This window comes from Gobio gobio, assembly GCF_949357685.1.
Source record: "Gobio gobio genome assembly, chromosome: 20".
Lineage (NCBI taxonomy): Eukaryota > Metazoa > Chordata > Actinopteri > Cypriniformes > Gobionidae > Gobio > Gobio gobio.
In genome coordinates this window covers 45,317,163-45,341,134 of record NC_137113.1, presented here as the reverse complement: position 1 = coordinate 45,341,134, position 23,972 = coordinate 45,317,163, and the positions used below count along the sequence as shown (strand labels likewise).

Here is a 23,972-nt window from a genome sequence, read left to right as displayed (position 1 = left end):
TTGTAATTCATGTACTAGCTTAGACGAGTCAGAGATGCTGGAGTGGAGAGATCAGATCATGTTCTTATTTTATTACTGTATGTAAGATCAAGTAAGTTTTTACATGTCATATGAGGTGTTCTGTTGGGAAATGTTCTGAATCAGAAACTATGCTAATGTGACAAATAGTCATGACCGAGTCTTGACCATAATAATTATGAATTATGGTCAAGAATTCAGAACATTGAGCATTTGATTTGCATTGGGAGACACTAATGCTGACGTGTTTAAGCCGGCTTTAAAGGATTAGTTCACTTTTAGATAAACTTTTGCTGATAATTTACTCACCCCCATGTCATCCAAGATGTCCATGTCTTTCTTTCTGCAGTCGAAAAGAAATTAAGGTTTTGGATGAAAACAGTCCAGGGTTTTTCTCCATATAATGGACTTCAATGGGCTCCAAACGGTTAAAGGTCGAAATGACAGTTTCAGTGCAGCTTCAAAGGGCTTTAAACGACACCAGACGATGAATAAGAGTCTTATCTAGCGAAACGATCAGTTTCTGAGAGAAACCCAGCAGTATTTATGCTATTATTTTACCTCTTAACAGACGAACGCGATCGTCTCTGAGCTCCGCCATAACTTCCGGAGAGTGAGGTCAAATTAGATCGTGGTCATAGATATATCAATAGTAGATGCCTCATTCTACTGATCCGTGCAGGCGCTAATGAGGCATCTACGTATACATCTATGACCACAGAAACTGATGGTTTGGCTAGATAAGACCCTTATTCATCGTCTGGTATCGTTTAAAGCCCTTTGAAGCTGCACTGAAACTGTCATTTGGACCTTTAACCGTTTGGAGCCCATTGAAGTCCATTATATGGAGAAAAACCCTGGACTGTTTTCATCCAAAACCTTAATTTCTTTTCGACTGCAGAAAGAAAGACATGGACATCTTGGATGACATGGGGGTGAGTAAATCATCAGCAAAAGTTTATTTAAAAGTAAACTAATCCTTTAACTCACATTATTGCAGTCGTGTGGCGAAACACAGGTCGCAACAATGCTCAGGAAACGTCAAATGATTTGGTTTTATTGATGTTTGAGATTCCACTCAGTTTCTCTGTCAGTGTTTCTCTGTCTGTGCGCTCCATCATCAGCTCGGCCGCCACTAATGGCTGCTTGTGTTCACATGGACAGAAAGGGAACGGATAATCAGAGGAAACTCTTCACTCTGCAGTTAAAGCACCACATGAACAGCCTGTTTGCTGAAGTAAGCAGATCTGAAGATGTTATCTGCATCATCTGTCTGGCCCAGCTCAGGACAAACACTTAAACCTGCTGTTCGGGAACCGTTTAAAGACACATCACACTAACCTTTAGCCAATCATGACATACAGTGGCATAAATACCAGATTCAAAAGCTGAAATGACCATAATCAACAGTCAAAACTGTGACAACTTCATGCAACTGACTCTCATATTTCAACTTTTACTTTATATGATCATTTGACTAGCTCATAATTTAGACTTTTGATGTCAATTTCTTATTTTAATTACTTTCTCTCCAAACTAAATAAAAAATCTCAATTTCAACACGTCATCATTTTGACTTTTCATCACAATTTGGAATTTTTATCTATGACTTCTCATAATTTTGACTGACATTATGACTGTGAATTGTAATTTTGACTCAAATTCTTTTACATAATTATGGCTTTTAAGTCAGAATTATAAAATAAAAAGTTGAAACAATAATAAATCAAGCCAAAATTGTGACAAAAAGTCAATTATGACTAGAAATATAAATATTTCTACTTTACAAAATTGACTTCTCATATTTTTACTTTATATGATCACATTTGAATAGCTCATAATTGTGACTGTCAATTTCCTTTTTTAATTATTAAAATGGTAAAAAATGCAATTTCAACTTTTTATCTCAATTTCAATGTGTCGTAATTGTGACTTTTTATCTGACTTCTTATCATTTTGATAGATGTGATCATTTTGACTTTTCATCACAATTTTGAATTTTTATCTATGACTTCTCATAATTTTGACTGACATCATTATGAATTTGAATCATAATTTTGACACTGTCAATATTTTACATAATTATGGCTTTTATGTCATCATAATTCAGACTTTATTTCACTTAAATGTGTTGTTAGGAAACTTTCTAAAGTAATACCACAGACCTTTTTTAGTTAATTATGAAATGCAAAGTATTAAATATGAGATTAAAAAGTCAGAATTATAAAATAAAAGTTGAAACAATAATAAATCAAGTCAAAATTGAGACAAAAAGTCCATAATTATGACTTGATTTATTATTGTTTCAACTTTTTATTTTATAATTCTGACTTTTTAATCTCATATTTACTACTTTGATATAATATAAATATTTCTACTTTACAAAATTGAGTTTGCTCATATTTCAACTTTTTACTTTACATGATCATTTGAATAGCTCATAATTGTGACTGTCAATTTCTTATTTTAATTATTAAAATGATTAAAAATGCAATTTCAACGTTTTATCTCAATTTCAATGTTTGTCATAATTTTGACTTTTTATCTATGACTTCTCATAAATTTGATAGATGTGATCATTTTGACTTTGTCAATTTCAATTTATAATTATGGCTTTTTATGTCATCATTTTGACTTCTATTTCACTTAAATGCATTAATATGGATATTAATATAATAGGGATATTTATTATATTTTTTAGAGATTAAAAAGTCATAATTATGAGTTAAAACGTTGATAATATGAGATACCAAGCCATAATAATGAGTCAAAATTAGGAAATGAAACGTCATCACAACAAAAGAATTGACTTTAATAAAATTGACCATCTTTATTTTATCTCAAAATTAAAAATGCAATTTCTACATTTGCTTGGACTTTCGACATGTCATAATTACTACTTTTTGACTTTTATCTCAATTTCCATGGGATTTTTTGTCAGTTTTGACTTATAAATATGGCTTTTAAGTCATAATTTTGGCTGGTGTTGTTAGGGAACTTTTTCAAGTAATATCGCACAGACCTTTTTTAGCCAATCAGAAATGTGAATAATTGTCCTCTTGATGTCTCTATACGTGATGATTTTGGACCGGAGGAGTGTATTAGTCTCACTTTTCTCTCATCTCCTCGTGCTCTTCTCGTTCTGTCACCTCTTGTTTCCTCTTTGGTGGCCTGTAGTTACTCTGGATGATTCCACAAAGTCTGTGATCACCACATGTGGCTCTCCCAGCTTCTCCACACACTTCCCCACTGTCCTAAGCACCTGGGCCAGCCGGCGGTCCAAGGCCTGCAGGTGTTCCTCAGCCAGAACCGGCGCCAGCGGGTCAGTGGAGAGAGATTCCCTCATGACGTCGCTCAGCCGGTACTCCGACTCCGACAACAGCTTCAGTCTGGAGAGAGTAGAGCGCTTCATCCTGGAAGAGGTCATGGCTTTTGTCAATCTTTGTCTAATAAAACGCTGGTTAAATGTGCTTCAGAGCAATCCAAATAATCTGTGCAATATTTGAGAAAGAGCCTTACATGCAGCATTGTGTCAGCGGGGCAAGAATGGACATCTCATCATGGGAATGCCGTCCAAATCTGCAGCACACAAGAAGATGGAGAAGCCATGAGGACCAGAACATCATGCTTGGGAGGTAAATATTATTATTCTATATACAGTCCAAATGATGACATACAAAGTCATAAATATGAGATAAGTTATTATTATGACACTCATAATTATGAGATCAAAAGTCAACATTATGAGATACTAAGTCATGACAGTCAAAATTATGAGATAAAATTGAAACACTGAGTTTTTCATTATAATCTGTCATAATTTGAAAATGTTATCTCATAACCATCGATTTTTAATATTCGTTTTAACTGTCAATTTCAAGTTTTTATTTCACATTTTATCTAAATTAGGAATTTTTGTCATAACTTTAACTTGTGCCAATCTCATAATTAGTACTTGTCAGAATATTTTTTTATGTGATGATTCCTTTTTTATGTCATAACTATGATTTACCAAAGCATTACATTGTCAGAAATCTCAATTATGACTTTTTATTTTATAATTTCGACATCATTTTAACTTTTTAATCATAATTTTGACCTTTTGTTATAATTTGGACATTAACATCTCATAACTGTCAATTTTTTTTAATCATTTCAACTTTTTATCTCAAACGTTTTTCATCTTTATTTCACAATGTCATTTTTGACACTTTATGAAAATTAGGAATTTTTGTGTCATAACTTTAACTTGCTCCAATTTCGACTTTTATCTCATAATTAGTACTTTGTCATAATTTGTGTGTATGTATTTGTTTTTATGCATTAGTTTCTTCTTCACATAATTTAGACTTTTAGACCAAAGCATTACATTGTCAGAAATCTCGATTTTGACTTTTTATCATAATTTTGACCTTTTGTCATCATTTGGACATTTTATTTCATAACAATTATTTTTTATTAATCATTTTGACTGTCAATGTAAACTTTTATCTCAACGTTTTCGCAATGTCATTTTTGACTTTTTATCAAAATTAGGAAATTTTGTGTCATAACTTTACCTTCCACCAATTTCAAGTCATTTTTTATCATAATTATGATTTACCACAGCATTACATGTCAGAAATTGGCTTCCACAAGAAACCGCAATGAAAAAGGCCACAGAATTGCATTTTTTGCATTCAAAAGACACATTTTTAAAAAGTTGAACAACTTTTGAGTTGGGCACTGCATGTTTTTGTAATGGAAACGATGATGCAAAGACACACGCGCAACGTCAAATGTTTACATAGAGAAAACATATAAAAGTTGAATGCAAAAATGCATAGTCTGTCCCCAGAAACGTACAGTACAGATGAGCACAAACCCTCTGGCGTTGTCTAAGTGAAGAAGGAAACCATCGTCTCCAAACTTGGTGAAAATTTCGTAGTGGTGCCTGTCCATGTTTCCTACAACAAGAAGGACAATCATTTCCCCTTTAAGGTCAACACGCAGCTCTTTGTTTTTTAAGATTTCCTCATGCTTACTTTGGTGCAAAATCATCAACAACACTTTCACAGTCAAGTATGAAATCATTTTTACAAGTTTTGACACGAAACGAATTGCGTCAATGTGATATGGAAAGTGTTCACATGCCTGTGAGAAAGTCAAAAACGGCCATGTCAATCATGTTGAGCAGTCTGTTCCCAGAGTTGTAGGGATAAAGCTTTTTAACGGTGTCGCAGTATGACGGATTGACCTCCCACCTGAGAAAGAAAGAGAAGACGTTAATTGCTTCAAGCTGTTGGACTCATCTGAACATTTTCTGAACTTTAGACCCTTTTGTGAGCATGACGAACATTTTTGTTCCTTAGCCATCGAGAGCTGGATTTCTCAAATCCAAATAAGGATGTTCTACGTTACATAAAACAACAAATGCTTTATTTTCTTTATAAATCAAGTTCAAACCCTTAAACGCATTCCTGCGCGATTCATCAGTTGAGGATATTCCGAAGAGAAGAGAGATGTGGTGTGTGTGTGTGTGTGTGTGTGTGTGTGTGTGTGTGTGTGTGTGTGTGTGTGTGTGTGTGTGTGTGTGTGTGTGTGTGTGCGTACTCCTCTCTGCCGGTGAAGCTGTAGGAGCGGATCCAGGGGTTTGGGATGGAGATCCTCGGGGCGATGCTCAAGCCGGGCAGGTAAGCAGACATGGATCCCTCCAGCAGATCGGGATGACCACACACTGCGTACTCCGACTTACACACGTATAAACACTTGGCGAAGAAACATGTGTTGTTGGCTGGCGAGGGACAAAGAAACACGTTCACTGTGATCGAAAACAGGCCCAAGTCTGCATTTATTTAACCCTCCTCCTTTCCTCGGGTCATTTTGACTAAAATGTTGAAAAATTGAGTTCATCGGAGTGGTCCAAGACCCTAGAGCTTTTGTCGCACTTGAATACACAACAAAAAAAGACTGGATTTGAGGAGTTTTGTGGTTGAAATTTTCAAAAGTAACAAATCCTTCCCTCACGGGTCAATTTGACCACCTTAGGGATGAATGGAATGGGAGGAATACTACATAGAAAAACCTAAAAATGATCAAAATTCAAACTAAAAATGCTAAAACGTTACCAAAAAAAAAAGATTTTATAATGTCTACGTGTGTATCTGAATGCCTGCTGAAGAGAAACGAACTTTAGGACCCAGCGGAACAGCTCATTTCCTCCTTATAGAGCTATATGGTCGGCATTACTGGGAACGCCCACAAAAACGCCATATCCGCCATATGCCATGGGGGAAAACAAGCCATTAGAATGAATGCACGTAGACCTTGTTAGACGCTTTATCTTTACTCTAAAACTTCAGGTAACTTACTAGAGGTGTAGAATGCCACATGGCAACTTTTCGGGACTGCACCAAGCAAAAATCAATCGTCATCATTACAAAGAGTAAAGATAAAGCGTCTAACAAAGTCTACGTGAATTCATTCTAATGGCTTGTTTTTTTCCCCGCGGATACGGCGTTTTTGTGGGCGTTCCCAGTAATGCCGACCAAGTCTATAAGGCCATCTAGAGGCAAGAGTCATGAAATATCATCTTATTATTAAATATCTTTTTTTTCTTTCCACAAGAGGTCTACAGAGACACCCACTGCAAAAAATGCTTTTCTTATCTAGTATTTTTGTCTTGTTTTCAGTCCAAACTTTTGCTTGTCAAGTAAGTGTTTCTTAATGTAAGATTTTTTAGATATTTGGACTGAAAACAAGACAAAAATACTAAGTAAGAAAAGCATTTTTTGCAGTGTAAAATATCTTGAGCTGAAGTAAAAGGCTTATGCATGATGAAATTTAGTTATTTTGAATTCAAGTTAAAAGAATGTGCTTAAATGATTATTTATTGATTAAATCTAGCAGTTTAAAGGTAAAAAATGCATTAAAAATAGTTTTTTTTGGGGGCAAAATTAAATGAAAGAAGCTTAATAATATAAGAATGAAGTATGATTTTAGGTCTTCGGGTCATTTTGACCCGTGAGGGAAGGATGAGAAATACAGTAAAATAATAAAATTGGGGGAAAAAAATATATATTGTAAAATGTAATAATAAATTAAAATCTATTTAGGCATAAAAAACATGATCTGATTTTTCCACTTGAGCAGCTCTTGACTAAGCCAGTACACACTCTAAAAATGCTGGGGTAAAAACAACCCAAGTTGGGTTGAAAATGGACAAACCAGCAATTGGGTTGTTTTAACCCAGCTGTTGGGTTAAATGTTTGCTTAAAACAACCCAATTGCTGGGGTTTGTCCATTTTCAACCCAACTTGGGTTGTTTTTAACCCAGGATATCTTACAAAAGTGCATGAATTACAAAATTAATTTAACTTTCATCAATTATTCACTCCCATCTGTTGGATGGGAACTGGAAATAATAACTTGAAGCAGTAGCTGGTACTTTTTATCATTTTTGAGGCTATAATAATAATGATTTAATGATTTCATTTAAAAATGGTGTGTATATTATCATCACAGCATTCAAATGTTCCGAACTCATCAAGAACAGTTCATATACTTTGATTAACAAAATGTAAGATTTTCTAATGTTATAGAAGTCTCTTCTGCTCACCAAACCTGCATTTATTTGATCATAAATACAGTAATATTGTGAAATATTATTACAACTTTGAATATATTGTCAAATGTGATTTATTCTTGTGATCAAAGCTGAATTTCCAGCATCATTACTCCAGTCTTCAGTGTCACATGATCCTTCAGAAATCATAATAATATGAGGATTTGCTGCTCAAGAAACATTTATGATTATCATTTTTTGTGGAAACTGTGATACATTCTAGTTTCAAGGATCATTTGATGAATAGAGAGCTCAAAAGAGCAGCATTTATTTGAAACAGAAATCATTTGTAACATTATAAATGTCTTATGTTTGGTCATTTGAATGAATCCTTGCTGAATGAAAGCAGCATTATTTCCTTTTTGTATATAATATGCAGTTTTAGTTTGACTAGTAATGCCAACCTGGAGAGATGAAGAAAACACTGCGCAGTTCCTCATTGTGGGTTATGTACAAGATTTCCCCCGTCACATTGACGAATCGCCCTGCCACAGGCGGAACCCTCCGGAAGTCCAGCACTCTGCACACAACACACACAACACACACAACACACACTTTCAGGGCTCAGTCAGCATTCAATCAACCTGAGTCTTGACAAATGAAGTCTCTTTAAATCATATCCTGACTGAGGTCCATTTCCTAAAGGTTTGCTCATGGAATCTTAATTTGGAGCCAGTCGTGAAAGGATCAAATCAAAATCGATACATTCGATCGATAGAAATTGATCCAATAGGATGTTATTTGATTCTTAGGAGATTTTTAATTCATCATTTAGGATCGGCTCCAAACTATGACCGAAATGCCATTAGCTTTCCTTCAGGATGATTTTGACTAGTCATTTTTCCGGTTTACTCAGAGATTACTCCATGTTTGAGTTCCGTGTTTAATTACGCTCAGATGAGGAATAACCTGCAGGAAAACACCCTTTCTCAAGTGTCTTTGCTTACAGTTCACCACTAATGACAGGGTGGGACTCTTGGGGAATTTTTCCTTGCCACTGTCGACTGGGGGGTTTGCTCTTTGTAAAACTGCATGCTTTGGAAACGATATGCATTGTAAAAGCACTATATGAACTGCAAACGTCTTTATTCTGTCACTCGCAGTGAGAAAATGGATTTAGCATCATCTTTTAGAGTAGCTAACAATACAATAACAATATTAAGCTAACAGTGCATTCATTTAAACAATGTATTGATTTAAGGCAGAAACAATGAGCTCATAAAGTAAAGAATGTTGTTAACAAGTGATTAGGATATATAGAAAAATGTAGCATTTCTCCCAAAACTTTGTTAAAGTATTATTTGCCATGAAGCAAACCAACCAGTTATGAGGGAATCACAACATTACAAACGTTTATTTTAAAAATCAGACAAAAAGACAAAAGTACACTTAACGTCTTTAATGAGGGAAAGAACTACAATCCCATGAAACATTGCCCATGACAATCAAATTAAAGCGACAGATAAATATAAAACTACTGACTTAAAGATGTTGACTGTGTATATAGAAACAACATATTTTACATGTATTGCAAAATATGCATAATATTAATGTTGTCAAAAGTACCGACTTCGGTACCAAGTCAGTACTGAAACTTAAAAAATGTGACGATACCAGCGTTTCCCTCTGGCATTTTGAGCGCTGTTGAACGGATTCATAAACACCTCTGATTGGCCGTTGTGTTCACGAGCTCAACATACATGTCTCTGATTGGCCGTTGTGTTCACAAGCTCAACATACATGTCTCTGATTGGCCGTTGTGTTCACAAGCTCAACATACATGTGTCTGATTGGCCCGTTGTGTTCATGCGCTCAACATATATGTCTCTGATTGGCCGTTGTGTTCACAAGCTCAACATACATGTCTCTGATTGGCCCGTTGTGTTCATGCGCTCAACATATATGTCTCTGATTGGACGTTGTGTTCACAAGCTCAACATATATGTCTCTGATTGACCATTGTGTTCACACGCTCAACATATATGTCTCTGATTGACCATTGTGTTCATGCGCTCAACATATATGTCTCTGATTGACCATTATGTTCATGCGCTCAACATATATGTCTCTGATTGACCATTATGTTCATCTGCTCAACATATATGTCTCTGATTGGCTACAATGATCAACGCTCTTCATGGAGCGCTTACACAGATACACACAGGAGCGTTTGAAATATGTTGAGCATGTGAACACGATGGCCAGTCAGAGGTGTTCAAGAATCTGATCAACAGCGCTGAAAATGCTAGAGGGAAATTATGGTATTGTCACATTTGAAGTCTACTATACAGTAGTTTGAGAGCATATGGAGACTCGATTACATCATTGGTAGTGCTTCATGGGAGTGGGTGGAGCTAAAGAGTTATTTTGCCGTAATTTGCTCGTTTTGATTCTCTGATTGGTGGAGATTTCTCTGCAGAATCAAGGGAAATAGTAGTTCACCAGCAATTCAGCGGTTAAATATGATTGAACTAATGCAGACTGATGGCTTTGACGAAAGCATATGCCATCGATTAACAACGTTAAGTTATCGCTAAGAATCAATTTCTTTATGAAGGAAATTAATGGAGTTTTTCTTTCGGAACCCGACTGTTGCACTCAATAGACCCTTTTCTCATTTCCGGGTTCCTCAGAGCGGAAGTCGTCATAGTTGGGTTAAATATTATAGCTGTGAATGAGAGAATACATTAAATATTTTTTTTGTGTGTTCCCATTTGCTCAAATAGCAAAAGAAAAACGCCACAGTAGTGATTTCACAACTTTCAAAAATAGAGTGAGATTGATAACGGCAGTGAAAAGAGAGAAATATGTAAATTTTTACCATCACTCCCATAGACGCTATTACTAAACACCCTCACAGCAGCGTTAACTTTTTTTATTGTAATTTGATGCAAAAGTAATAAAATACAAAGTATTAGTGTTATAAATGTACATATATATATATATATATATTTTATTTATTTAAAAAAAAAATGAAAATACAAAAAACGTTGCAGAATTTACGATACTGATGACCGTTAAAACGCGTCATCACAGTCTGTGAAAAGGGTCTATTGGGTGAATTGGGTCTTTAAGTGTCTGTATGGGATGTTCAAAAAAGCAGCACAATTTTTGTTTTTACTTTTTCAGGGGAATTAAAGGCACAGTATGTCATTTTTGCGCTAGATGTCGCTTATTCAAAACAAAGGTGTAGCTTGATGACGCCTTGATTTCGTGGAATCATGGGAGTTGTCGTCTTCACCTCTACAGCCGGTTGGAAAAGAATCCAACAGAACTCAAATTCATGGACGAGCTAATGTATTAAAGATTTATTAACGTTACTGTAGTATGAAGCAGGGCGGGGCTGAAAGCCGAGGCAGCTGGAGCAATTGCTAATGAGAGACAAGCGCGGCACACGGCTCGAGAGCTTTTATTATATCACAGACGAGCCTTCATGCATATCTGGGGGTAACGCAGAGCTGTTTTATCATATTAGATACATTTGAGTGTGTTGAAAGTTATGTTATAATGGGTGATTTAATGTGCTCTGTGCGCTCACTCTGCGGCTACTATGAGACACTTGTTCACACTGCAGTAAGATAGATTGATATTAGGCATGGTAAAACATGGTACTCGCGGTAAATCAAGAAAACAAGATGTAAACAATAAGACTAACTGTGTTGAGCTGGAGAGAACAATGATTCGTTTTCTGTCGATGAATGTATCCAAATAGTTGCTCGTCTGTCTAATAAAACACATCATATATTAAAGTGTCTTTGGTGTTTCCTTGGTATGATATGGTATGATGTCATTGATAGGTGACGCACAGCCCATGTCCTGGTTAAAACTGCTTATTGCTTAAACATTCTTGGAAACATTTGAGATATTGATAGTACACAAGTCAACAAAATATATAACATTGTTCTGAGATAATTTTGAACTAACGCTACAAATGTATTTCTATACATTTATCAGTATCACTTTAGTTTACAGCACGGTCTGTTCCTCATGTACACACTATTATAGTAATTACAATAACTAGGTACTAACCCTGAACCCACCCTTAACCCATGTAGTTACCTTCTATTACCCAGTACTTTCTTAGGTAAGTACACGTACTGTAAAATAAAGTGCAACTCATTCATCTATTGAAATCTTTTGCAAGTCTTTAATAAGATCTTTTTTGGTAAATCGTGTGTGAATGCCTTTGATGTCTGTTGCAGTTTGCTCTAGGGTTTCATCATCATATAATCGTCCAATATAGACCTCCTCACCAAATATGCTGAGGTGAGACTAATCGTGCTGAACCTCATTGTCTCAACAGGCCTAAACAATACTGTATGGTGGTGCCTGAGGGATTTCATCTGTGTTTACTCATATCAGATCCTTCACAGTATAACTCATTCCTGACAGTCTCTCTGTCTGTGGTGTGGTGACTCTAATAATCAGTGTTGGACCGCCTCACCTGTCGAGGTGGAAAGCTGCAATCTCAGCATTGTGTCTCTGAAAGTCGACAAAATAGAAGAAGTTCTCCGGCGTCTCTTCGTGCCGCTCCTGTCTGAAATCAAGAAGGACCATTATAGAAATTACACCACCTTTAAACCATAGGTGTAGTGATCTGGAAATCTGAATAACAAAGCCTTACCTCATTGGTTTAAACATAGCTTTGCCAAAGTCTTGGAGTTTCAGGGCCAACTTCAGGTGAAGGCCGCTGGGTTTAACCACTGATTGGACAGACAGAAAGAAAAAATGGTCATGTTTCCTTCTTAATATTGATAGAAACTGTAATATGAAAATACATTGTATTGCCAAAAGTATTGGGACACCCCTCCAAATCATTGAAATCACAGTGCGCAGAAGTCGCCAACTTTCTGCAGAGCCAATAGCTCCAGACCTCCAAACTTCTGTGGCCTTCAGATGAGCTCAAGAACAGTGTGTAGAGCTTCATGGAATGGGTTTCCATGGCCAAGCAGCTCATCCAAGCCTTACATCACCAAGTGCAATGCAAGGCGTGGGATGCAGTGGGGTAAAGCACGCCACCACTGGACTCTATCACGCTTCTCTGTCTGGCTGTCCGATGGACGAATCTGGGTTTGGCGGTTGCCAGGAGAAAGGGACTTGCCTTACTGCATTGTGCCAAGTGTAAAGTTTGGTGGAGGGGGGGTTGTAGTGTGGGGTTGTTTTTCAGGGGTTGGGCTTGGTCCCTTAGTTCCAGTGAAAGGAACTCTTAATGCTTCACCAAGACATTTTGGACAATTTTATGCTCCCAACTTTGTGGGAACAGTTTGGGGACGGCCCCTTCCTGTCCCAACATGACTGCGCTCCAGTACACAAAGACATGGATGAGCGAGTTTGGTGCTGGAGGAACTTGACTGGCCCGCACAGAGTCCTGACCTCAACCTGATAGAACACCTTTGGGATGAATTAGAGCGGAGACTGAGAGCCAGGCCTTCTCGTCCAACATCAGTGCCTGACCTCTAGATTCTAGAAGAATGGTCAAAAATCCCCATAAACACACTCCTGAACCTTGAGGAAAGCCTTCCCAGAAGAGCTGAAGCTGTTAGAGCTGCAAAGGGTGGGCCAACTCCATATTAACCCTACGGATTGAGAATGGGATGTCATTAAAGTTCATGAGCATGTAAAGGCAGGCGTCCCAAAGCTTTTGGCAATATAGTGTAGTTAGAATGTCAAAATTTTAGCAATTAAAATAATTCTCTCAATATAGTAACAATTTAACATAAATATTCCGTTATATTTTAACTAAAATAATAATATAGTATCCGTAAGGTTTTGTTAGTATATGCGTGTATATTACACTTTATTTAAAAGGTGAATCATTGTAGTAATAGCCATATTAATAATAATGCTACATGATTTACAGTATAATTGAATGCTTTATTGGGCTGTGTTGGGTTGTGGTGGTACACTAGATGAAAAATGTCAGGAACGTGTTGCAACACCTGACTGAGAGGAAATTACTCTTTTTGGACTGTGAGATCTTATTTTTTGCTCCCCAGAGTCAACCTTTCAACTGTAATAGTTTAATTATAGAGGGATCTTTCCATAAGCAGGGCTTGCGGTGTTCACTATACGCTCCACTGTTCCTTTTGCTTTGTCTGAGGTTGTGGGAAGCCGTGGCAGGCTGCCGGCAACCCTAAACCGCACCGCTCCGACTTCTTTTAGCTCCTTTCCAGCTCAATCAATAGTTTACAAACTCAACCATGCTCCAAAATAACACACGCGTAATGAGCGAAACAAGCCAAACAAACAAAAATATTGTCGTTTTTACTGTATTGGACATTTATTCAGAGCCAAAAGAGGAAAAGGGCAAGAGAGAATAGCATTGTTGATGACGAGGGCGGGGCAGCCTGTCACTCATATGAGATCCACCAATAGCCAAATACTTATTAATGTCACTTTGAATCAACTTAAAGCTACACTGTGTAACTTTTTTAGTCTATTCTTAGCTAAAAGCACTTAGTTCTTTTAAAAATATATGTGCTCATTAATGTATATTTACTTCTTTCAAGTAATAAAGTATTCTCGTAAGTTTATAATATGCCATTGAAAATACATACGGGTGAGGGGTTTGAATGCCGGTCGCCATGTTGCCCCTCCATCTCGAAAGTACATTAGCCAAAGAGGGACATACCCGTAAATTCAAGCTTCGCCTTTCGCGTTTTAACACTCGATGGCACCGTGTCGAATGTGGACGAGGTCGAACTGGAAGCCATGTTAATCTTGGACTAAATCGGCCACCGTAGGAGTTAAAACGAAATCGGAATTGAGAGGAACAGAAACTAATATTCACTGGATGGTCATAAACCTTTTCACCACTAGATGGGGGAAAATATCACACAGTGTAGCTTTAATGCATCCTTTCTGAATAAAAGTATGAATTTGTTGAAAAAATCTGTTTTTCATCAAATGTACATTCCCAGAAGAAACCATCATATTTATTTTGTCAAATAAAGTGTCTTCCAGATTTCTTTCAGCTAAAAATAGATTAGAAAATACATTTACCTTGGGAGCAGTCGCACGCGCCCTTCAAAGCTTTCTCATCCTGAGTGAAATCTGTCAGACGCAATGAAATACTGCACATCAGCTTCTCGGGATGAGATCATGCGAGCAGATTTGCAATGAAGTACTGCATTAGCATATTCAGATTGACACGCGGAAGGGGAAAAGCATCACCTGCGCTGATGACGGTGGCCGTCTGCATGTCCCGCAGGAGTCTGTCCACGCTGCTCTCATCTCTTGAATACAGCGCATATCGATTGATCCCTAGATGGAATCGCAGCCAACTGGCCTCCGGGTCAAAGGTCACGGGATGATCAGGTATAGTGATGTTTGAAGCTGCCGCTGCCTCGATGTAGAACTTTTTCAGTCTGTAGAAGATACAGAAAAACTTGAATTAAGCTATTTAATATTCAGATTCTGAAATCACTTCCTGGAAAAAAATCCTGGAATGAGCAGAAATGGCACCTGTGGTGAGCTCTCAGTCATCAACGGGTATTGTTAGCTCTTAAAATAAATGATTCCCTCAGCGTACACAAGTCTGCACATGTAGGAGCATTAAGATGTAAAAACGGCACAATCCGATTCCACAGCCTCAGCAATCTGCCAACAGCATTTTTTGGCTCCCACAGAATGAGACTTTTATATTATTTCTTTAGAACTGAACCATATATATATTATATATATCATACTACAGTACACACACATACACACAGTAGTGGCCAAAAGTGATGACTGGAGGGTAAATGTGTTTTAATAAACCTATACAAGTTCAATTAAACCATCAAAATACAGGTATTAGTCTGACAAAATACTAGAGGGAAAATATCAGTCTGTAATATAGTAATTTTTAATGTATTTTTGTAACCTTTCTCCCTTTCATCACCATTGATAGAATTTTCCCTCATTTATGACACAGATGCTGCGTCCCAATTTGCATACTATCCGTCCTAAATAGTAATGGAAAATAGAGTTAGTATGTCCCAAATGTCCCGGATGGTCTACTATTGTCAGAATTTGAAGTGCAGATCGACGCACACTCTAACGGCTGATATTGCCCACAACCAATTGCGAGTTGGATGAGGATTCGATTAGAACTACAAATGCAGATAAAAAGTGTTAAAAAACTACAAACATGACGGATGTGCGAGTCAGACGGTTAAAGGTCCCCAGAAATCGAAAGTTTTTTAGCTTTTAGTATGACTATGTTAGCCTTAGGCCGTGTGTCCACCAAAGCGTTTTTTCACATGGCTGAAAAAACTTCAACTTTGAGCAAAACGCATCGCTCATCACTGTCACTTTTCACCCAGCTGTCCAATCACAGTGGAGGAGGGGCGGGATAAATACAAAACCGACCAACCGCCACATTCATTCTGCATTTACAACGTCAACAGATGATAACAAGCAGCATAATAACAGAACAAAATCATTTAGATCAAGAGCCAGAGGAAATACTTTACATTGTATCTGTATTTTTATATAGAATCAATACAGAAACAAACTATCTGTGAAATGAGACACTAATAACACTTCCGCGGATATTCTGTATCATAACAAATAAAGAGTCTCAACTGAAAAAAACGTTGTGCTGCCAAACGCTCTCAAGCGCTCACAGCGAGGCGTTTTCAGCTTGATAAAAACGCTTTGGTGGACACACGGCCTTAAGGTTATGAATAAGCTGGTGTGTTTCAAAACAATTAAAAAATTTGCATTCAGGAGATATAAGCATTCAAAACTTAGTCTCTAACTTCAGTTAAAATGTGAGGACATCATCGCAGACTTCAGCTTCTCGTCACATCTTTTGTCCAATCAAATGCTCTCAAGAATCTGAAGCTCCGCCCCCTGTATTATAAATAGACGCTGGAGCTGCGTCTGAAATCGGTCAGCTGTTCACACATTTACTATTTTCTACATGGTGAACGGCACATAGCGCATTATACATGCGATAGGAAACGATTCAGACAGTGTAAATATGCTTTCAGTTGAGGCGAATGAAGTCTGGTTACTAGACTAGAGACACAAGAGCGCAGCGCAGATCATATGCGCGAGTCAACGCATACAACAAAACATATCGCGCCCATTTAAATTCTGCACATAATGCTGTATTTCAAAGCGATATGGAGGAGATTATGATGATAAACGGTTCGAGATTAGGAGGAAACTCTGGCTTTACCAAACAGAAAGGCTCTAGGCAAACTGTGATATTAACGAAATGCTATTCGCTGTTTTCAAAAAGGGGAGGAGCTGCTAACAGCTGGAGCCGTTTCAGGCGGAATTACGTCAACACATTGAATAATGCTGCGTTTCAAAGCACTTCAGTGGGACTTTAAGTGGAGAGGTTTAGATTAAGGGGCTTGAGTGATCAATTATCAGTATTTAACCTGACGAAAAGATATTTATTCGATGTTATCCACATTATATTTCACCTGCAACAGCATTGAGAACTTTTGTACTGATACGTTTGGTCATTAAAGGAACACTCCACTTTTTTTGAAAATAGGCTCATTTTACAAGTCCCCTAGAGTTAAATAGTTGAGTTTTACCGTTTTTGAATCCATTCAGCCGATCTTTGTATCTGGCGGTAACACTTTTAGCATAGCTTAGCATACATCATTGATTCTGATCAGTCCATTAGCATCACATTCAAAAAATGACCAAAGACACTTTCAATATTTTTCCTATTTAAAACTTGACTCTTCTACAGTTACATCGTGTGCTAAGACCAACTGAAAATGAAAAGTTGCGATTTTCTACACCTATATGGCTAGGAACTACTTTCTCATTCCTGCGTAATAGTCGCGGATCTCCGCGGCCGTACCATGGCTGCAGCGGTGCAATGATTCGTTGGTATTCTGTGAAACATGGTGGTAGTTACACCTTCGACTTACTATCACAGCCCTTTACAACACACAGAACCATGGCTAATCACACAGCTAAATCCACAACACAATTTGTCGGCTGCAAGCCTGAAACTTTCTCTGCAACTACACAAACTTAGTGCCGGTCACATTGAAAGTTTCCTAGCTGGAGCTACTTTCAGGCGCTGTGTAATATCATTGCGCCGCTGCAGCCATGGTACGGCCGCGAAGATCCGCGACTATTACGCAGGAATGAGAAAGTAGTTCCTAGCCATATAGGTGTAGAAAATCGCAACTTTTCATCTTCAGTTGGTCTTAGCACACGATGTAACTGTAGAAGAGTCAAGTTTTAAATAGGAAAAATATTGAAAGTGTCTTTGGTCATTTATTGAATGAGATGCTAATGGACTGATCAGAATCAATGATGTATGCTAAGCTATGCTAAAAGTGCTACCGCCAGATACAAAGATCGGCTGAATGGATTCAAAAACGGTAAAACTCAACTATTTAACTCTAGGGGACTTGTAAAATGAGCCTATTTTCAAACAAAAGTGGAGTGTTCCTTTAACTTTTTCTTCACAAAAAGAGTACATATTTTAGGTCGTAGTATAAGTAGGCAAACTGGGACACTTCTTTCTGCCATCGAATGAAAAAAAAAAGCTAATTGCGACTTTTTATCTCTTTTATCTTTACAATTGTGAGTGATAAAGCCAGAATTGCAATCTTTTTTTTCAGTCTTTTTTCCTCAGAATTGGACTATATAACTTGCAGTTGGAAATTTATATCTCACAATTCTGACATTATAACTCGATTGCAATTGCAGTTATCTCGCAAAGCATGCTGGGAACTAGAAATTCACTCCCCAAGCTATCAAGACAATGCCTGCATCTGAGATCGCACACTATTGTATAGTAAGCGAAAAACAGCATGTGACAAAAGAAGGATGTCTGAATTCACACAGTACTCGTAAAAGAGACAAAAAGTACTCTACTGCCAGCCAGATTCTGAAGTGTGTATACGATGGATATCCCATGAGGCAACGGGAGAGGATTTCAGGCAGTGATGCGACGCAACTGACGCTGGTAGGTCACATGATAATGACAACATGGCGAATGTAGCACGTCCAGATTAACATCCAACATGCTTTTTAAGAGGTTGTGAAGTAATTGATTATTCAAAATAAGTGCCTACTCAAGAGAGTGATTTCGGACACGCTATTAGAAAGAGTTAACATTATATTTTTTATCCACTTTGCATTCAATGTATAGTCTACGGTACATTTGATCAAATTCATATGTCGTGGAATCGAGTCCCTGGCAGATTCAACATCACCACGTTACAGATTATTGATCCTATTTGGAGCAAATATTTGCCTCGTAAAATTGTCACCATAACCTCTAGAAGCATGAGCTTGAATCAACATCATGAAAAAAAAAAGAGAAATTAGTTGAAAGACAAATATAAACTGTGTACAGTGGCAGGGATCCAGCTCACATTACGCCTCATATATAGCGTTTATAAATATAAACTATAGGTGTTTCTCCTTCTCAAAGTTCCAGCAATCAGAGATGTTGACCACAACTTCTGAAACCTGATTTAAGTGTGTGTTTTCTGGCAAAGCTCTGATTATGTGGGAGACACTTGTGGCCTTGTGCCCTTTAAACTTCGTGCCGCACGGTATCACGGCCAGTGCAATTAAAAGAGTGATTTGTCTACACCACTGGCTTTAAAACACAGCTCGTGACCTAAAAAACAAGCCCTTCCTAAACTCAACTCAACTGAAAATACCATTTCCACGGGGCAGCAAGAGGGAGTATATGAGCTCTTATTTTGAGCTGTCAATTCTGCAGCAAGGCCCTACGAAGGGTCAAAATGTATTGAATGAAAAACATTTTGTATATTATATATAAAAAAATACCAAGGCATAATATAATACTATTCTTTTATTTTATATTATGCTAATAATTAATATTTACATATTAAAATAAATATATTTTATTTGTTATTATTTTAATTAAACACAAAGGCATAATAATGCTATTATGTTAATTAATATAACAATAATCAATATTTATTAAAAATAAATATTATCATTTTGCTTTATTTTTATTTTTTAATTAAACACAAAGGCATAATAATGCTATTAAATTAATTTATATTATACTAACAATTACTATTTACATATTGATATATATAGTTTTGTTTTGTTTTTATTTTTAATTAAACACAGAAGCATAATAATGTTATCAGATTAATTAATATAACAATAATTAATATTTATTTAAATAAATAAATAAATAAATGTATAATTTAGCTTTTTTTAAATTTTATTAAACACAAAGGCATAAAAAATGCTATTATGTTAATTAATATAACAATAATTCATATTAAAAACTAAATAAATATTATAATATTGCTTTATTTTTATTTTTTAATTAAACACAGAGGCATAATAATGTTATTATATTAATTAATATAACAATAATTAATATTTGTTAAAATAAATATATAATTTTGCTTTATTTTTAATTTTAATTAAACACAAAGGCATACTAATGCTATTATATTAATTAATATAACAATAATTGACATTTATTTAAATAAATATTATAATTTTGCTTTGTTTTTATTTTCTAATTAAACACAAAGGCATAATAATGTTATCAGATTAATTAATATAACAATAATTAATATTATTTAAATAAATAAATATTATAATTTTGCTTTAGTTTTATTTCTTAATTAAACACAGAGGCATAATAATGTTATCTGATTATAACAATAATTAAAATTTATTTAAATAAATATTATAATTTTGCTTTGTTATTAAACACCAAAGGCATAATAATGTTATTATATTCATTAATATAACAATAATTAAAATTTATTAAAATAAATAAATATATAATTTTGCTTTAGTTTTATTTTTTAATTAAACACAGAGGCATAATACTGCTATTATATTAATTAATATAACAATAATTAACATTTATTTAAATAAATATTATAATTTTGCTTTATTTTTATTTTAGTACATCAATTTACACTAAATTAAAATGAGAAATGTTTCCTTAGCAACTACCTAAAATAAAATAATTACTTTAAAAATATATAAAAAGTTTTAACCATAACATCGCTGACACCACCAGTGGTTTTCTATGTTAGTTTCATCTAGTTCAAAATATTTCATTTCATTAGAATGCCAATCTTTTCCCCTTAGATATTGAGTAAAAAACTAAACACAATAAAACACACCAGCATAAATTCAGACCTGGTTTGAACTTTGCTCTCAGGGCAAGAGTTGGGTTAAAGTTGACAATTGTTTTGATTGTTTGCCATTTTTGGTACGTTACTTTGCTGTCTATGAATATTTCGCTCAATAAAGCTTCTAAAATTCATCTATAAACAACAGGTTGCCACTGTGACAACTTATCCCATAGCCAGTGTTGGGGGTAACGCATTACAAGTAACTTGAGTTCCGTAATAATATTACTTTTTCCAAGTAACACGAAAGTAACGCATTACTTTTCAAATTTACAACAAAATATCTGAGTTACTTTTTCACATTAATTTGACTGACAGCTCTCCTGCCCCCATGTTGGGAAAAATAAGTGCAGAGGTGTGTGTGTGTGTGTGTGTGCGTAAACATGATGGTTATTGTAGTTCTAGACTAAATGTGAGCATTTATTTATCTCACTTGCACAATAAAGATTCTGTACTCCTCAAAATGAATAAAATCAGTCAAATGCAAAATCAGAGTACTGTGCAAACCTCCAATAATTAAATGTTAAATAAAACAACTATTTTTAAGCATAATCTACCTTTATATTTAATTGAACAATGTCTTGCTGCTGACCTTTGATGATGAAAATTCCTAGATTTTTTGTTTTTATTGGTAAAACTTTTTTCTCCTGCATCCTATTCTACCATTATCCAGAGCTGCGCCCTCTACTGTTCATGCGGGAATCTGCATTTTATTATTTCAATTTTGGTATGAAGAGGTCTTTACCGTAGCACAAAAATATAACTTTTTTGTTATAAACAAAAACAAAAACAAACCCAGCCCAGCTGAGAAAAAGTAACGCAAAAGTAACGTAACGCATTACGTTTCTTAAAAAGTAACTAAGTAACTCAATTAGTTACTTTTTAAGGGCGTAACGCAATATTGTAATGCATTACTTTTCAAAGTAACTTTCCCCAAAACTGCCCATAGACAATGTGTGTTAAATCCCAGTGGAAATGCTCAACGCTTTTGCAGCCAAGACTTTAACATAAGACTTCATTCAATGATCAAGAGTGCGTTCCTGCTAATAAACAAGCCACATTATTTAACATGAAGCACAACTGTTGAGTACCTCTCCCAGCGGCTCACTTTCCTCTGGTAGTAATTCATGAGCTCCTCGTGCTGTAGCAGAAGTTCGTCGGGCCCCAGTTCTGGAAGACGGATGTTGTAGAGCGGATGTCTGAACAGGCGCTCCAACTTGGAGCTGCGATCTGTGGAAACCGTTGTGAAATTCTGGCTCATCATCATCCATGTTAAGGCTGTAGCACCTCTGCTGTCCAGGCTGCCATTGGTGACCCCGCACTCACAGCTCTCTCTGGGCAGATGATACCAGCTTTTGAGTCTGGGAAGCAGGACAAAATGGATGTCGGCCGCCAAGAGGGTGACCAAAGTGACGGCCACCAGCAGCCGGTCCCTCCTCATGTCCCTTCCAGACTGAATCGGACTCCAGCGGGGTTGAGATGTTCTCCTGGCTGGCTAAGTTGGGGCAAATAATCTCCACGTCTTCATGGACAGATCTGACACCTTCTGGCCGTTATGATCCCTGCTTATTCCACTCAAGAGAGCCGCGTGTTGCTCCTCGCAGTAGCTCGCACATCTGACCCAGACAGCGCAATGCCCCTATGAGACAAGTTGCTTTGCTTTCTCTCTCTCTCTCTCTGCCTCGGACTGGAGCGTGGAAGCAGTGCGCTTTCCTTGCCTTTGGGCAACATTCCAGCTGCACCTTCCCACTTCCCATGTAGACACAGCCTCCGATCAAAAAACACACATGCAGATAAACACACACACACACACACTGGAGAGACAGAGAGGGAGAGGCAGGGAATGAGTCGGAAAGCAGGTCCGAGTGCCAGCGCACATAAACTGAGTGTGTTTTCAGTCGAGAAATAAAAAGGCCTGGGATTTTCCTCCACCTCGAGCGTTAGCTGGTGAAATGTGCACGTTTCACTGAAACAGCACAACACACTCCTGTGTGAGGCGGATGGGAAGCACGGGAGGTGTTTCCCAGACTGCGCACATCTGCCGTTTGTTTGGGTTTGTGGATCAGCTGTAAAATGGAATCACGAGGTTCTGTGTAATTTGAAATCATTTTCGTCTTTTTGGGATGAGATGAAAAACACAACATCTGAAAACAACTGATGGGATACAGAAGGAACGACCTCAACCAAGCCTACAAATAGATTCTGACTGGTTGAGGCTTTTCATTCTGTATCCTTTCAGTTGTTTTCTGAGGTTTTTGCCTTTTTCCTTTCTCCAAAAAAAAAAAAAGTGTATACCTAAATTGAAGTATTTGAATTGCATATAAAATGTCCATCCATTTGGATTACACAGTTTTAACATCAACTAATAAACTTAAAGGATTAGTTCACTTTTAAATAAACTTTTGCTGATGATTTACTCACCCCCATGTCATCCAAGATGTCCTTGTCTTTCTTTCTGCAGTCGAAAAGAAATTAAGTTTTTTGATGAAAACTTTCCAGGGTTTTTCTCCCTATAATGGACTTCAATGGGCTCCAAACGGTTAAAGGTCCAAATGACAGTTTCAGTGCAGCTTCAAAGGGCTTTAAACGATACCAGACGATGAATAAGAGTCATATCAAGCCAAACGATCAGTTTCTGCGAGAAACCGAGCTGTATTTATGCTATTATTTTATCTCTTATCAGACGAACGTGATCATCTCTGAGCTCCGCCATAACTTCCGCTAAGTGAGGTCAAATACGATCATGGTCATAGATATATCAATCGTAGATGCCTCATTCTATTGATCCGTGCAGGCGCTAATGACGCATCTACGTATACATCTATGACCACGCTCGTATTTGACCTCACTTAGCGGAAGTTATGGCGGAGCTCAGAGATGATCACGTTCGTCTGATAAGAGATAAAATAATAGCATAAATACTGCTGGGTTTCTCGCAGAAACTGATCGTTTCGCTAGATAAGACTCTTATTCATCGTCTGGTATCGTTTAAAGCCCTTTGAAGCTGCACTGAAACTGTCATTTGGACCTTTAACCGTTTGGAGCCCATTAAAGTCTATTATATGGAGAAATATCCTGGAATATTTTCATCAAAAACCTTCATTTCTTTTTGACTGCAGAAAGAAAGACATGGACATCTTGGATGACATGGGGGTGAGTAAATTATCAGCAAAAGTTTATTTAAAAGTGAACTAATCCTTTAACGTGATGCATATTTGTCAGTCGTGAATGAA

The 23,972-nt window shown here is 36.7% G+C and overlaps 1 protein-coding gene across 2 annotated transcripts; it reads right to left on the bottom strand.

The window, feature by feature from the left end:
- Window positions 1-1,540: 1,540 nt before the first annotated feature.
- Window positions 1,541-22,727, bottom strand: fam20a (FAM20A golgi associated secretory pathway pseudokinase). 2 transcript variants are annotated; one of them, XM_079801663.1, is made up of 11 exons: window positions 21,831-22,727; window positions 14,795-14,988; window positions 14,624-14,674; window positions 12,246-12,324; window positions 12,066-12,158; window positions 8,026-8,141; window positions 5,611-5,791; window positions 5,152-5,261; window positions 4,883-4,964; window positions 3,538-3,597; window positions 1,541-3,431 (listed from the first exon to the last, which is right to left on the bottom strand). In XM_079801663.1, exons 1-11 carry the CDS (start codon window positions 22,178-22,180, stop codon window positions 3,164-3,166), a joined length of 1,584 nt encoding a protein of 527 aa, XP_079657789.1. In that variant the 5' UTR covers window positions 22,181-22,727; the 3' UTR covers window positions 1,541-3,163. The 2 variants fall into 2 exon arrangements, with proteins under 2 accessions (XP_079657789.1, XP_079657790.1); XM_079801664.1 differs by having other exon boundaries at window positions 2,808-3,431; window positions 4,864-4,964; window positions 21,831-22,465.
- Window positions 22,728-23,972: the final 1,245 nt, after the last annotated feature.